The 17,881-nt window shown below is 40.7% G+C and overlaps 1 protein-coding gene across 1 annotated transcript in view; it reads left to right on the forward strand.

Moving 5' to 3' along the window:
- LOC147032202 (kinesin-like protein KIF26B) overlaps nt 1-17,881 on the forward strand; it is a 244,239-nt gene that overhangs the window by 216,663 nt on the left and 9,695 nt on the right. Inside the window, exon 13 of the mRNA XM_085850516.1 lies at nt 1,162-1,312. Within this exon, the coding sequence (XP_085706642.1) occupies nt 1,162-1,312 (151 nt within the window). The remainder of the gene's footprint in view (nt 1-1,161; nt 1,313-17,881) is intronic.

Raw genomic sequence — 17,881 nt, forward strand, 5'->3', positions numbered from 1 at the left:
CTGTCTTTGTTTGCTTGTTTGTTTGTTTGTTTGTTTGTATATCAATCACCTTCAGGTCACATTTTTACTCCGATCTCCATGAAACTTCACCACCTGGTAGAGGTAGTGACCAGCTGGAAGCTTCTTGTTTTTCATGTCAAAAGATCAACATAAGTAGTCCAAAGGTCAACAACTTTGCCAAATTTATGAAATTGTCAATTTTCATCTGATTGACTTGAAATGTGAAGAGGATTTGCATATATAGTCAATTAATTCAACTACCCATTATTTTTGAGGTCAAAATAGGCCGAATTTCTAAAATCATCAATTTTCATCCCATTTACTTGAAATTTGAAGAGGATTTGCACATTTGGTCATTGAATTCAACCACCAATTATTTTAAGGTCAAATTTGTTTTATGGCTTTTGCAAGTGTTGTGCTCTGCATGACATCATTATTTGTTTGTTTGTTTGTCTGTGAACAGGATATCTCAAAACGTTGTGGATGGTTTCAGACAAAATTTAGTGGAGAGGTTTGGTGTGTGACAAGGACAAAATGATGAGTTCTGGTGAGGATATGGATCCAAATACTATAATTTTTAAGTGATTCCTCACCATTGAGAGATAGGGCCAAAATCGACATATATGACGATGTCTCAAAAAAGTTATGGATGGATTCGGACGTAACTTGCTGGACAAGTTGGGTGTGTGTCAAGGTAAATTGGTTGAAATTTTGGTGAAGATCCAAATGTGGATCCGGATTCCAGAATTTTTTATGCATTTCTTCACCATTGTGAAAAAAGTCCAAAAACGATATGTAGCATGATATTTCAAATAGTTGTGGACAAGTTATGACAAAACTCGGTGAATGAGTTGGTTATGTGACAAGAACAAGCCGATTCGATTTTGGTTCAGGTCCGGATCCAGATCCATCTTATCAGTGGGATACAAAACATAAACTGTTCAGCCTGGCGAAGCTGTGCGCTTTTCCGAGTGTCGTTCGAGTTGTTCTTGTTTTTAATGAAGCCCAGCACATTTTTCATCATGTAAACCTTGTTATTTTATTTTAAAGAAAATATTTTTACAACTCAGTGATATCTTTCTAATCACTGAGGTTTATTGATTATCTTCATCTTAATTCATCTATTTCCCACTTACATGCCCGTATTGTGTTGGGCAACAGGGCTTGGTTTACTTGACAGCAGCGCTCCGAGCAGCTGAAGAGCGACAACGTCGGCTCACAGAAGCACAGGGTCGATACCAGGCCTTGTGCGGTGAGATGGATGTCACAAAGCGCCACCTTATGCTGGAACCGGAAAAGTGGGCAAGAGAATGTAAGCATTACAGCACTTACCAATAAGCAGATATCACATACTGTACATTCTGATTAAAATCGATGCTATCTGAGTTAACTCATAATATAACTGCAAAAAGAACACTTCTTTTTCTCTCAACAATAAATTACTTATAATCTGCATAACATTCTTCTTTACTTTATCTTTTCCAAGTTCAAAATGCAAATACATTTTGACATTCCCTATTTTGTTTCCATTATGAGTTGGCCTGTTTTATCACTCCCATATGAGCACATAGCTGATGATGCTGGGATCCTAGGTTCAAATGCCACACATTCTGATGGTTTATCCATTTGTTTACTAATGCCCTTGGGGTTCATATAAAAGTATATTGACATCTCCTTATGGTTTATGCACCAGCTTCTCTGTGAGCCTTAGACAGTTGGAAAAATACACCATGAATAATAATAAAACATTTCATCTTTGGAGGATATAGCACATAGTATTTGAAAATAATTGTAAAGTTATCAGACATATTCACCCCCTGTTATCAAAAATCGCTGTTCTCAACATTATATGTTTGTAACTAAGTATTTGTGGCCAAGATTGAAAACAGAAGTATACACAAACTGTGGGTTTTATTTAAAGCTGCGACCATTGTTTTACATGTTCAAAATAACTTAAAAGCTGGAGCTCTGATTACAGACTTAATTCCTGGCCCTGTTTTGAAATGACGGTTCAAACGTTTGGATTATATCCAAAAAGCATTGCATTAACTGTTTGTGTCTCGAGAATGGAAGGTTTTAAAACTCAGCCACACATGTATGGAACAGAGATGCACAGATTGCACTTCCACTGAAAGTTGAAGGACCATTTAGTAGGCACTCAGCATCTTGCACTGTTTGGCAATCCATCGTGTGGAAATCGGCAAATGTCAGGGACGGAGGTAATTTGAGTAGATGGTAAAGCTCGACTATCATCATTACAAAGCAGAAGTGATGTATTGCATCCCTCTGTTGTAACATGAGCTTTAATGTGCTATTGCTGAAAAATGTTGGTTTTTAAAGGCCTTTTATGATCTTGCAGGAATTCCTGCTGATTAGAGCATTTGGCATCCTGTTTACCTCAAAAGGCCTTATTCTTCCATTTGGCAATAATGCACCTCAGTCGATCTATGACAGATGAGATCAGGATATTAAAGCAACTACTGCAAACAAATTTTTTAATAATAATTAATTGGTTCTATTTCATTAAGAAATAAAGCTCCAGCCATAGTAATTATTCATAATAACAATAACATAGTAATTTACTTCATAATAAGAACATAGTGATTATTAATAACTGGCAAATACCACCCATCGCTTCGCCAATTGGAATACTAAGAGAGGAGGGGCACAGAGAGAGAGAGAGAGAGAGAGAGAGAGAGAGAGAGAGAGAGAGAGAGAGAGAGAGAGAGAGAGAGAGAGAGAGAGAGAGAGAAGTGGGGGGAGCAGATCCGATCATATCTGAGCAGGTCAGAATATAATGAAAGCAGATCATGCAAGAAGGTGAAACAATGCGGTCATGTTTAAAAAAACAAATTTTTCACAACATTTTCAGTGCACAGAGCAGATGACACCGAAGCAATGCATGACACCACAGGGCCACATCGCATGCTTGTGGGGCCTGAGTGTTGTAATTTGATCAATTGGCTAGTTATTCCAAAGGAGGATAGGGTTTTTTTAATGGTTTAGGAAAGTGACAGTGCGTGCCATCTACTGGTACTTTTGCCCATGAATTAACAGTGTAGGTAGTGCGGGGTAGTGCAGTTGACTAAACTGCGTACTTAATACCTCGTCATTCACTTCATCTTACCATGTCGCTCACTGTCGTGTCATAAAAAGACGTGTGTGAAGTGAACACCGTGGGGCCGCACCACAGGTCTCTCTAAAAATACCACCCATCGCTTGCAAATACCACCTGTCGCTTTGCTGACGGATCCTGACGGATGGCCAAGAGAGGGGGGGAGGGAGGAAGAGAAGTGGGGAGGGGAAGGGGTGTTCTCGACTTGAATTTGGTAGGGGAACTTGAGGGGGAATGGGAGGGGTTCTCAACTCTGGTAGGGTGACTTGAGGGGAAGAGGGTGGGGGTTCTCGACTTGCATTTGGTCAGGGGACTTGAGGGGAATGAGGGAGGGATTCTTGACTTGTGTTTGGTAGTGGGACTTGAGGGGAAGTGAGGGGTGGAAGAGGGAGGGGGAGGGTCATCTAAAGTGTAGGTTAACGTTTGCCTAGAGTCTAGATTTATCCCCTTACACCTCATGGAGGCTAATGAGGGTGAAGCAAGAAGAAGGACTCCATGGAGGGGGGGGGGGGAGGTTAACCTCTCACAGATTCATAGGCAGGCCGAATCATCAATGTGTTTACCGTCCCTCGGAAGGATGTAAAACTGGACGTCACATCTGCTGGCATTAGTGCAGGATTGAACGAAATGGAGTGCGTTCAAACAGCACATGGCATTTTTAAAAACATTATAACATGGGCTTACAGGAGCTGGCACCCTGTGTGCCCACCATTATGGAGCTGGAACTCTCTGAGGTGGTAATTACTCTTACTATTAAGGTTACTTGTCTTGTCTTACATTTTAAACTTTTGTCAGATTTGACGAAGACAACAGATCACACGTTTATATTTGTATTTTCTTGTGTAAATATGGAGAATACTTAATTTACTTAACATTTTCTTGAATGTTCATTTGTAATCTTATTTTCAAAAACGACAACTGCTGTGAAAATAAATGTCATTTACACTGCCGTCGACTGTATTGCCATGGCTTGCAAATATTTAAGCAAAAAGACAAATAAAGCAAATGGAAAGGTAAGAGAATAGTGAAACAGGGGTATATCCCATTACCAAGCAGCTTGTAGAGTGCTCACCAAGTGGCTGAAGCACTCAAGCAAGCACTCCAACAAAATGGTTGATAAGGAATGGTTAATTTAACAAGTGATAGCAAGCTGATTGCTAATGGGACGCACTTCAGCACCTCCATCAATGCAAAAAGCAAAAACTGTCATAAAATACGGAGAATGAGGGATCATAGCCTTGCGTATCGTAAATACGTTTAGTTATAAGAATTGCTAATTTCTTTAAATTTTCAGATTTTACTCCAGATTTTGGCGCTTAATTAGTACATGAGCTACGATCCTCAAATCTGAAGCCAGATTTTGATTACATCCTTTAATTAGCCCAGAAGAGGCAATCATGAGGGGCCATGTCAATGCAGTATTAGGCAGGCTGAAAAAAAAATGGAGGCTTAAGACCCTGGCAAAGTGACAGTGAGCTGACTAAAATGGCGTGCCGCCATCTTGATTAAGCCTTTTGTTATTTTATGAGCACCCTATTAGTTAGCTTCAAAAGGGGTGTTAAAATTTTTCCAAATATCCAGTTTTCATTCATGCACTCCATTGGAGTTCCCTTAATATGGATGAAAAGTTTTGGGTTGCTCGATTTCATGGTTTTGGAGTTATGGAGTACACACACACACACACACACACACACACACACACACACACACACACACACACACACACACACACACACACACACACACACACTCATTGTTAAAGATAACATTTCAAGGAATTTCAAGAACTAATGGCTCATAAAGTCATGTAAATTTTTATAAGCAAGGAAATTGTTAAAAACTATTAAAATGTTTTAATTAAGTGAAGGAAAATATCTGAATTTAAAAAAGAATTGCAACATTAAAATAATTTGTAGTTACAGTCGACAAAATATCAGTTACATTGTAACAATAAGAAAATCTCATTGTTTCAGCAACTGTCGTGTGAAGTTTTCTTACTCAGACAGGCGAAAGAGTAAGATCTCAATTTTCTCTACATCTCTTGCACTGTGAACTTACAGAAAAACTGATGGCCTGAATTCCACAATCATTTTTATTCTTCCTTCAAATCACCATACATTCATTTTGTCAGCAATGTAGAGGGGATGTGGGAATTAAATGGACGATATTTGATGAAAGCCTGTTTTTGAATTAATGATCCAATCTCCAATTTTTTTTCATTTATTTGCATTTTTTTTCATTTATTTATATTTTAATTTACAGATGCTTTCTGATGGTTCTGTGATTTGCCCCGGTGTATTGGTTTCCACATCTGTCGGCACTTAAACATCTTTGGCCCCTGGCCGAGAACCCTGAACTGTCATCCTATTCGGGAGACCCGCCCTCCGCCACCCCCAACCAAAAGACCTTGCAAAGGTTGAGATAAAGGAAGTCAGTGGCAGAGGTCAGATCCGTGGAGAGGAGGACATGAGGTCCGGGCAAGGAATGCGGAAACATCGACCATATTGTGCCATAATAATCTCCCTTTTACACCTGCGCCAGCACCCAATCCTTCCTCGAAGAATGAAACTAGGTTGGATCTGATGGACCGGACACAGACTCGGGTGCGGCAAGTATGCAGGATGTTACAATGACTCCCAGGGATGACTTCACAGCGCGGGCTTTGCAGCCACGCTCGGGAATCACGACTGCCTCAGCCCCTCGGCAGCATGTCATAGTCCAGCTCCGAAAGGAGCTGGTCATGCATTCTGACAGCCAGAAGATAGGCTTGCCAATCGGCCAAGTAGACAACTTCTGGTGGGTCATGGTCCCATTCTGCTGAAGCACTCAAACCCACATGCATTTAGATGTACTGCATATATACTTGTATGGATGTGTGCATGTTTATGTATGTACTGTACCAGTCAAAAGTTTGGACACACCGACTCATTCAATGGTTTTTCTTTATTTTTACTATTTTCTACAATGTAGCATAACAGTAGAGACATCAAAACTACTAGAAGATAACCCGCGCAAAGCGCGGCATAACACCGATGTGACGCTGTAGTATATCACGAGATGAGTGCCTGTTATCGAAAAAATCAGAGCATACTTACTAATGTTAACCCAGTCCACTGTAAACAATGTTATCCGTGTAGTAGAAGCCGTCATTGGGTTGACTCAGTTGTGACAGTATTTTGAATCCCATTTGGGGTTGCATGTAAATGTTAAGAAGAGGTCAGGTTTCGATTATCGCCGAATGAAAGCCATTGACTCCTGATACAGTTGATGCGTATTTCGTGGGCTTCCGGTAAATGACGACGGAAGGACAACTCGGTGACCGATTGAGACATAGTCAGTATCCCCAGCGGCGACTGCATCAGATAGTCCTTGATACAGCTCCTCCCGCAATTGCCTTTGATTGTGGTAGACGTAGTTCAGGTGTCCATGTTCAACCTTTGTGTATTGATCGATAATATATTGTTGTAGTAATCTACCACTACATAGTATTACATTTAAGTTACTTCTCACCATCAAGTGGTAAGTGTAAAACTCCATAGCACTGACGCATTTGCCATCTCGTTTCTTGATGGTAAATGTCCAGCCCAGATCTCCATGTGGTAGTAGCAACACGTAATGAAGAGGGTCATAATCAGGGTGGGTCTCATTGATGCGGATAATGTCACGATTTTCCGGATCCAGGCTTGGCCGCTTGTACAAAACGATGTCGTGGTGCGATGGAATATCAGCACTTCCTGGTAAGGTAACCGCTACTTCTGCTGCCGTCGGTAGATTATAGCGCCGTAAATCTGTCGTTGGGTCCGCTCTCAAAACGAACTTCATGGAATGATTTTCTTCTCGTTCCAGTAATTTTGCGGCTTGCTTATAAGCACTTACAAACGGATTACAGTCATGCAGTACTGCCTGTAGCTTTTGAAGCAAATCACGGTGCAGGCCGCTGTTCATGCTGTTCGATGAGCGATTTCATATAGATTTTTGAAAACTTCGGCGGTTTACCGTTCTCTTGAAAAAAATATCCGATTCGATGATAAACACTGCTATGGATTCTGAACGGATATGGGCTCCTTGTAGGTAACACATCTTCCTGTACACCCAATGACGCGAACGCTAAACTCAAGTTGTATGCCTGAATGTTGGATCGAAAATCCCTTGCTTCAGGTGTGCAGTCACTGAAAAGGCGTTGCAAGAGGGGAGGTGGTTCACTGATGTTGGGAAGAACAATTTTTCCTTGCATACAGCAGGTGGAAAATTTAGCGTTCACCCCGAGGCAACCGGAATGCAGTTTAGCTTTCCACATGTACGCACCACATGAAGAGCACATCGTGTCCATCTTGCCAATGCTGTGTTTGGGGGTAAATGGTCTCTCATTGTGGTCTTGCAATTCACCGAGAGCATGTGGTGAGGTATTATTTTGATAGCTTCACTTCCTATTTTGTATTGCTGTTGTACGTGTGTCTGCATTTTCACGTTTCCGCATCTTGTGGCTTACAGAATGCTCACTACAGTCTGGAAGGACTGGAAGGAAATAAACAGGGCCTCGCTTTATGAACATGGTTGGAAATATCGGCATGCTATTGGCTGAGCGGTTGCACGCACTTCATCTCGCCACGCTATGCGTCCGGTGTTCATATGGTGTGGGGTTGTAGGCTGTTTCAAGTCAGGGACCCATCACAGCAATTTTGGACCCTCTTCTCATGGAACTCTGATAATGGATCTGTTCGAAAAGGGGACATTTGGAATCCGAAGCAATATTGGACATGTGTGCCAAAGCACAGACTCATCCCTCCGCCACGTGTCTCAGAAACCGTGGCAGTTTGTTCATTTAATAGTATAGACGAGATGAAATAACACATATGGAATTATGTAGTTTCCAAAAAAGTGTGAAACAAATCAAAATACATTTTATATTTTAGATTCTTCAAAGTTGCCACCCTTTTCCTTGATGATAGCTTTGCACACTCTTGGCATTCTCTCAACCAGCTTCATGAGGTTGTCACCTGGAATGCTTTTCCAACAGTCTTGAAAGAGTTCCCACATATGCTGAGACTTGTTGGCTGCTTCTCCTTCACTCTCCGGTCCAACTCATCCCAAACCATCTCAATTGGGTTTCGGTTAGGTGATTGTGGAGGCCATGTCATCTGATGCAGCACTCCATCACTCTCCTTCTTGGTCAAATAGCACTTCCACAGCCTGGAGGAAGCCTTTTGTTACGATTAATACGCCGGTGCACTATTCGAAAGCCTTTTTTTTTTAAATGGAATTATTTTTTCTTTTAATATATATTTTTTTCATTTTTATGGAAAGCCACTTAGCGCATCCTGGAGCTGAATGTTAGGTCTATATGTGTGTAAAGTTTCATCAAGATCGGTTCACTGGTCTAGGAGATTATTGGTTACAAACAAAGAGACAGACAGACGGACAAACAGACAGAAGGACTGCCATTTATATAATAGATATATATATATATATATATATATATATATATATATATATATATATATAATTATGTATGTATATATGCACACACCTAACTATTATATAAAGCTCTTTCTAACCGCTGATTGACTAACTGACTGATATTAAAGATTGGAACCTTCCGGGTGATGTAGAAATCTGAAATTTTTTGGCCGATGGACATTGAAGCCGATACACTGAAAAAAATCAGAATCATCGTTCAACATTCATGAATGAAAATATAAATAAATGAAAAGGTTCAGGTGAGCAAACCGAGACAATGAGGAAACACGGATCGTATGCTTACACAATGTGTAAGCACACCCATGAGGACATATATAATGTGTGTATGTAGATAGATAGATATATATATATATATATATATATATATATATATATATATATATTGTTATTGTTATGTTATTACGAATTCCGGCCCGCCAGGCGTGCGAGCGATTGCGTAACTCCAATCGCAACGGCTTTGCCCACCGGACGGACAACAGTAGTGACCCTCCTGGAACTACCGCCAGGAGCCAGTCACGGGTGGGGGTTTAACCTCACCACGATCGTGCCAATTGCCCACCCGCGCAGGATAGGGTTGCTCGCCAAATTCGACCTACCTAAGTACCTGCGCGAGTCGTCGACCGAGCGATCTTACCTCGCCGCAGGCCGGCCTAGGACACGAACCGCTTAAGCGGTCCGTTCCATGCTTCAGTGATAACCGAGCGGTGTTATCGCCGACCTCGCCGGATCAGATTCTCTTCTTTACCCTGGGTGTTCAAAACCCACTACTCATTCCATGATGCAAGTTGGCACTTTCAATGTGGTGAAAGGAGGACGCGACGAACGGGATACGTTGCACACAAGGACATTTATTATAAAGCACACGTATTCAAAAGCAAGGCAGTCATGCAATGTACAAGTAACGAATAGAAAGCGTTACCACCGAATACGAGCAATGTACAGTCACTTACACAGGTCTACTTATAGGGACATGGCTCCACAGCAGTCATACAAAAGCAACAGGAAAACCCTCCCCATAGGCAGGGAGGTAGACGGGGTTCATAAACCTTTATGGTCGTGGGCCGTGGATGACCGAAAAGGCCCACGAGACCATGCTGGTTACCTGCCCCCTCGAGGTGTGATGGTCGCAAGCCCTCTCCGGCACTCTCCTCTCGTGCGCGCCTCGACCCTGGACCACCGCTCGCAACCCTCACGACTTGGCGCCCAGAGGGAGAAGACGACCTTGACGATCCAGAGAGAGAACCCGAGTTCGACCTCGACCACCAAGAGACGAGGAAGCGCGAACCTCTGACGACCACCAAGAGAAGAGGAAGCGCGAACCTCCGACGACCACCAAGAGAAGAGGAAGCCAAAACGACGAGAGCGAGTCCGAGTTCGACCTCAACCACCAGAAGAGAGCGGATGACGTCGACGAAGAAGAAGCAGAGAGCGTCGACGAAGAGGAAGCAGAGCAATCCAGCACAAAGAAGAAGAGAGAGCAAGCCCCGCGTGCGGTCCGCCTTATATAGCGCGGGGTCCGCCCCTTCGCTCCACCGCCTTTTCGGCTCCACCTCCCTTCGAGCTCTTTCAAGAAACTCCTCGAAAAGGGGCGTTCCCCCTCCCGATCGCCTCACGCCTCATGTCCACCAATCGCGAGCGAGCTCTTCTCTGCTTCTCGTGCCAGCGTTGGAAGTGCAAAACGGCGGGAAAACTCACACGTTGCCGCAGGTCTTCCATGGGGCCTTCGTTCGACGTTTTCGGACGGTCCAAAATAACAATAGCGAAAGAAAAACAGCTATCTCAAAGAGTCGCAGCATGGTTAACACGAAGAATACCTTTAAACAACGGTGGGGAACTATCTGCACATAAACTTAGTGTCATAACTGATCTAAGGACCCTTTATGGTGTATTGCGAATTTCCACAGCCGTAACAATATATATTATCCAGTACCTTGAGAAAGTGTACACCCCCTTTCAAAATTTTCACCTTTTGTTGCATTATAGCCTGGAATGAAATTGTATTAAATTAGACTTTTTCCACCTTTATTTACACATCGTAACCCACAACTTACAAGTGAAAAACTCATGTCAGGAAAGAAATTAAAAACACAAAACTAGAATATTTTTGTTGGATAAGCGTCCACCCCTCTTATAATAGCAATTGTAAATTTGCTCAGGTGTAACCAATCACCTTCAAAATCACCAACAAGTTTATTGGCCTCCACCTGTGTTGTAGTGATTCTGATAATTTCAGAATAGAATCAGCTGTTCCTGTATGTTTCCACTGTAAGGTAGTGCATTTCACAGCAAAGACTCAACTGTGAGTTCCAAGGAGCTTTCAAAAACCTCTGGGATAAAGTTGTGGAAAAGCACAGATCAGGGGATGGGTATAAAAATATTTCAAAAGCCTTGAACATTCCTTGGATCACAGTCAAGACAATCATAAAGAAGTGGAAGGCGTATGGTACCACTAAGACCCTGCCTAGATCAGGCCGTCCCGCCAAACTGGATTACCAGGCAAGAAGGAGACTGATCTGATCAGAGAGGCCACCAAGAGACCAATGGCAACTTTGAAACAGCTACAGGCCATTATGGCGATTACTGGTCATTGTGTGCATATGACAATATCCCAATTACTCCACAAGTTTGGCCTGTGTGGTAGAGTGGCAGGAAGGAAGCCATTACTCAAAATAGCCTACTTTGAGTCTCGTTTGAGGGTTACAAAAAAGCACTCTGGAGAATCTGAAGCCATGTGGCAAAACGTTTTGTTGTCTGATGAAAGAAAGATGGAACTTTTTTGGCCTAAATGCAAAACGTTCAGTTTGGTGCAAAACCAACGCAGTACATCACCCAAGGAACACCGTCCCTACGATGAAACATGGTGGTGGCAGCATCATGTTATGCAGATGTTTCTGATCAGCAGGGACTGGGGCACTTGTCGGGATAGAAGGGAAAATGGATGGAGTAAATTACAGAAAAATCCTAGAGGATAACCTGCTGCCCTCTGCAAGAAAGCTAAGATTTGGACAGAAGTTCACCTTTCAGCATGACAACGACCCAAAGCAACACTGGAGTGGCGAAGGTACAAAATGACAAATGTCCTTGAGTGGCCCAGTCAGAGCCCTGACCTAAATCCAATCAAAAACATGTGGCCTGACTTGAATATTGCTGTCTATCAACACTCCTCACACAACTTCACTGAGTTTGAACAGTTTTGTGAGAAAGAATGGGAAAATATTGCCCAATCAAGGTGTGTAAAGTTGGTAGAGACCTATCCCAACGCACACAGCTGTAATTTCTGTCAAAGGTGCTTCCACCAAGTATTACCTCAGGGGGGGTGGACTCTTATCCAACCAAGATATTCAAGTTTTTTGAGGATTAATGGGAAAATATCGCCCAATCAAGGTGTACAAGGGTTGGTAGAAATCAATCCCAACAGACTCACAGCTGTAATTGCTGTCAAAGGTGCTTCCACCAAGGATTAACTCGGGGAGGGGGGGGGGGGCGTGGACGCTTTTCTAACACGGATATTCTAGTTTTGTGGTTTCATTTAATTTTCTGAAATTTGTAGAACTGGTATTTCACTTGGAAGTTGTGGGTTACGATGTTTAAATAAAGGTGGAAAAAGTCTGATTTAATGTAACTTAATTCCAGGCTATACGGCAACAAAAGGTTAAAATGTTGAAATGAGGTGTAGGATTTCTAATGGCAGTGTGTGTGTCTGTGTCTGTGTCTGTGTCTGTGTCTGTGTCTGTGTCTGTGTCTGTGTCTGTGTCTGTGTCTGTGTCTGTGTCTGTGTCTATATATATATATATATATATATATATATATATATATATTTTTTTTTTGGATAGATAGATAGATATAGATATATATATTTCCCTACTTCATACACTCAATTATAAAATAACTAAATTTTGGCCTCAGTTTGTTAAAAGTGTTATTTTTTCAGAAAGTTACAAATAACAATAGTAATTGGCATAACTGCAATACTAAAGAATTGTTCATATGTAGGATGAGGAGGAAAGGTGGTTGATGGCTGTGTGTTCTATTAAAAAAACATAGTGTAAGATCGTATCCTGCTTTTAAAGTTCACTTTGAAGTCATCTCATTAGAGTTATCCGCAGTCGATTTTAAGATACACCGTGCCTGTCTGTAGCCAGCCCTTTTCTCCAGAGGCCTCATTGCAGACAGCCCCATCCACTATTTTTACATTTTAGTCATCATTTTCGTTTTTATGTGAAGAGAACACCACATTCTTTGAAGTTTGCAATGTTTTATTTTTGTTTTATACAGAACAGAAAGGAGCCATGCACATGTTTCTCAAATAAAATGTAATGACATCTGTACTCTAACCCCTCCCAACCCCCTCCCTGCCCCCCTTTACCTCCATTTGCATTTCTTCTTCATTTCTGCTCCTCTGCTTTCCTTGTTCTCTTCCTTCCTCCTTAGCATACCTAATTTCAGTTTGTCACCTCCTTTTTCCAACTTAATCCTTCTCTTTTATCAATTTCTCTCCTCACTTCTGCCCTCCTCACCAAAAACATTCATAACATGTTTGGTACTCGAATACATATGCTTATTGATAAAATACTCAAAACGACATCCATTGCATGGAATGACAGACATGATAGGTCGAATTGCCGTTTTTGCATTTCAATTTGTTTATTTTTTTTTTCTTTATTCATCTCAATTAAAACCAATTTTTCCCCCTGTATATCAATGAAAACCTTTGATCTGACCACTGCTTTTGATGTCGAGCAAGGTGGCAACACGTTTCATAGCTTCAACATGTGAGCATGTCGGTACCGAAACAAAGAAGCCATTGTAAATTTCAGCACGTATACTGAATTACTTGAGAACATTTTGAAAAAAAAATTACAATGTGAACAAAGTTTTCAACATCGAAATGTCTGGACAGTGTTATGCTGTTTGCAAAACCGAGTAAAGCCTCCACTGTTCTCGTTTCAGTCAAGCATTTGTAGTTTCGAATTATTCTTACAGGAATATATTCTGCATGTAATTAGTGATTTACATTTTCAAATTGAAATTATTGTAAAGCTGCTACAAGATGCCACGATTTTATCAGACCTTTGGATCAGCAACAGGATTTGTAAATAAATGAAATTGTTGATGGTGAAAGACCCCACAAGATAATCTCGAGATTACCCATAATGTAGAGAGGAATTGGTGAGTTAGAAGTTATTGATGCAAGCAGCTCAAATGTAAACTATTCTTTTATTTTCTATTTTATTTTCTATTTTATTTTCTATTTTCTATTCTCTCTCTTTCTATTCTCTCTTTCTCTTTCTCTTTCTATTCTCTCTTTCTCTTTCTATTCTCTCTTTCTCTTTCTCTTTCTCTTTCTCTTTCTCTTTCTCTTTCTCTTTCTCTTTCTCTTTCTCTTTCTCTTTCTCTTTCTCTTTCTCTTTCTCTCTCTCTTTCTCTCTCTCTCTCTCCCCCCCCCCTGGTTGCATCATTGGTTGGGACGCAGCTATGCCACTGATGCAGTGTCCCCCTTACCAGTACACTGGTGCTCATTTTGCCGACCTCGGAAGGATGACAATCTGAGTCAACCTCCTGTGTATTTTAATTCAGCGGCCAACGGGGCTTGAACTCAGGACTATGGGATCCCAAGCCGCCACCCTAACCACTAAGCCAACACCAAGCTTATTCTTCACACTGCACTAGCAGATATAATGTGCACAACAAAGTAAAATGAAAATGACATAGTATCTGTAACTTCAACTTTTTCATCAGTGCAGAAAAATATATTTAATAGCTCTCAGTGCAAGGAACAATGGACTGGCTTGTATCCAACTCTCAGGTGTAAACGTTGCTTAGAGCCCAGTCTGGGCTGATTGATTAAGGGGTCGCATGCAGTGAAATGGAGCAGAACCTTATTGAGTAATAATAATCTACAGGGAAGGCCTACCAAATAAACAATTGTGAATTATGGCACGTATAGAATTTTCCTGTTTAAAACTAACAATGTCGGTTGAAATGCAATGCACTTCATTTAGATGGCCTGTTATTAGTGAGACGCTTCAAAAGGAAGTCTCACTCTATTGGTCAGTCGAGACTGTTTCTCTGTCCTTGACAATACTTTTCCATATGATACTGAAATTTTGCTCATTTTTGCATCCCATGCTGATGAAATTATGTGCACTGTAGAATACAGCCAGATGATGTTATTTCCAGATGATTTTCTAGGTTTCCAGATATGTGGACATATCTCAGCAATGCAATATTGTTGAAAGATGACATTTTGCAACTTCTTTACAAGAACATTCAACTTTAATTGCTTCAGTGCAATTGCCATTTGTCAATTGCACGATTGAATATAAAGACATCGGTAAACCACCTACCTGCATCGGAATCTCAGTTTTTCTGTTCCATTTTCACAAGTCTAAAATCTCATGAATCTGAAATTTGATGCAGACATTTATAGGGATGAGTCAAATGTAAGTAACTTCTTGTTGACATCACACGATCTCACAAAACACGTAATCAAGGAAGTGATAAAAAAAAATTGTGTTTATTTCTATCAAATTGCAATGCCGGCTGGCAGGATACCCTCGACGTGGAGTAATGCATATCCGGTGTTGAGCTGTCTAACCTGGGTTTGAATCTCGGCCCAGATATAAATTGTCACTCTGGTGCTTCACATGCAGGGCGACGCATCAATGTGTCATCTTTCAGGTCAGCATTAAGCTGGATGTCCCAACTGCTGGCATTATTTGGTAGATGTTAAAGATCCCATCCTTTGAGAAGAATAGGCAAGTTATCACCGGCACCCTGGCCAAATTACAAATTCCTGCCTTGACTGACTGCTGTGAAGGCAATAGCAAACAATTTAGCATAATACTTACACAGAAACTGCTTTGGCAGCACCGTTTGGTGAAGAGTTTGGGATGATGATGAGTTTCATAAAATGGTGACATTTTAGACACTTAACTCGTGAATAGTCTGAAATACCTATCTTTCAGAGCAAATTCCATAATCGCAGACTGAAGGTCCCATGTTCGAGTACCCAGAAAAAGTCTCACTGGTCAATCTATCACTGATAATTATTAGCACCCATTGGACTTAGTCTGAAACGGGGGCTTATCGATTTTGTATCGATTTTCGTGTCCGTGTGTGTGTGCGTGCGTCCGCAACCATATCTCGGACATGTATGGACTGAGTTTTTTCTTATTGGGCAAAAAGACAACACATGATGGTATACATATGCATGTCTTTTTTGTCGACATCAGATCTAAGATGGCGGACAGGCAGCCATTTTAGTCGTAAAAAAACCTGATGTTGAACACATCCTCAACCATTTCTCGGACAAGCATTTACCGATGCTTTTCAAACTTAGCACACAGATAAAGAATGATAGCTTACATGTGCACGTTCTTTTTTTTTCGAGATAACATCCAATATGGTGGACTGGCATCCATTTTAGTTGTAAAAAAACACCCGATGTTGAACATGTCCTCAAGCATTTCTCGGACATGCATTTACCGATATTGTTCAGACTTGGCACACAGATAAAGAATGATGGCTTACATATGCACGTCATTTTTTTTTCAAAATCAGATCCAATTTGGCCGACTGGTGGCCATTGAGTTACTTAAATGTGTTCCCAACGATTTCTTAGACGTGCATGGACTAATTGTGTTCAAACTTGGCACAAGCAGAGTACATGATGGCCTACACATGCACCTCACTGTATTTTGTGATCTTATAAAAGATAGCTAACTGGTGGACTGGTGACAATGTTGGTTGTACAGAAATATGGCGAGCCCTTTAACTTCATACAACAAAATTACTAAAACAACTAGCATAACCCATGCTCTGCGTGACATGTTGGGGTGGGTGTGTTTGAGAAAGGAACTGATGCAGAGTATCAGGAGTATTTTTACTTTAATGCAGTAAGTGGAATACGATTTTACTGTTTCAGAACTATTTTCTTTTCTTTTTTTGTACCATGCACCTCATATGGTCTTTGAGATAATGTAAGCCAAATATCACGTTACTCGAGCGCAGAACAAAGTTGAAGATAGCGCGACACAAAACCACAAACTCGGAAATAATTACTAAAACAATGGGGACTTTGAGATTTTATGTCTTTTTTACTCGTTTCATTCTGCACTGCCATTACCATTTCGCTTCAACAGACACACATAGTTTATGCAGTCTTGAAGGAATAAAAACTGTAATCTTTGTGGAATTTATGATTTCCTGATTTGCATTGTTTTTTTTTTTTCAAGAGAATTATTTATTCATAATTGTTTGCACATCAAGGAAGAGGGGGTGTGGAGGGGAGAGGAGAACACTTATTGAAGAACATAAGGAATGACTAAGTAACTCCAACTTCAATGCAACATCCTCCATATTGTAACTGGCTGTACATTCTTTTCTTTTTTTTTTGTTTTTACCATCTAAACTGAGAATTGTTTCTTTCTTCTTTGCTCTCCTCATCCAGTGCGAGCATAATTTCACATGAAACCTCCTGAGGTGTTGAAACCAATGCTGCACAAAGGCAATCAGAAGTTATCAATGTTTATCGGCAAGCCCAAGAGAAGTTCCCCTCAGATGGCAGAATTAAATATTCATGCCGCAGCTCTAATTTCAATGAGATTTTCATTTCTGAATATGAAATTTAATTAAGCTTTGAAAGAAAATGGCAAAGTCATAGGTTTAATGTGTGAAATCACGAAACTATTTAACATATTTGCAAATTAGGTGTTACGTATGGGACAATTTGAAATAGTGATGTAGTATATTAAACCAAACTTTCCAACAATTCTTTTACATGGACATGAATACGCTACATGCCCTTTTAATGCACAACAAAAAATTGTTCACTTCATTGATTATGCAAATTAGGCCTGTTCTTAATAAGTGATGTCCCATACATAACAATTTAAACTGGATTTTTTTAGGATTACACTAAATGCTCCAAAAAATTTTTAATGCCATTTTCAGAAGTTCTAATCCATCATGTATTGGTCATATGTCCTGTATTTCTAGGTTAAAATATATGTCGATAATTAGTTCACAAGTAATTTTAATGTTACATGAGGGACAATACCGTTACTTATGTGACATTGCTTGCTGTGGGAAAGACTACTTCAACATCGCCAACATTTGACCACTACTTTGTCCAGTAGACATTTGGGGCATTCATGTATTCTCATGAGACCTGTCCTCCACACATGTGGACAGGTGGATACTAAACATTGTTTAGTATCCACACGTGTGGATACTAAACAATATGGGATCACTCCATTTGTAAGGAGGGGTGTAACCTCCTTTTGA

The sequence above is a fragment of the Eptatretus burgeri genome, chromosome 2, assembly GCF_056783735.1.
Source record: "Eptatretus burgeri isolate ZD-2024b chromosome 2, Ebu_testis_v1, whole genome shotgun sequence".
Lineage (NCBI taxonomy): Eukaryota > Metazoa > Chordata > Myxini > Myxiniformes > Myxinidae > Eptatretus > Eptatretus burgeri.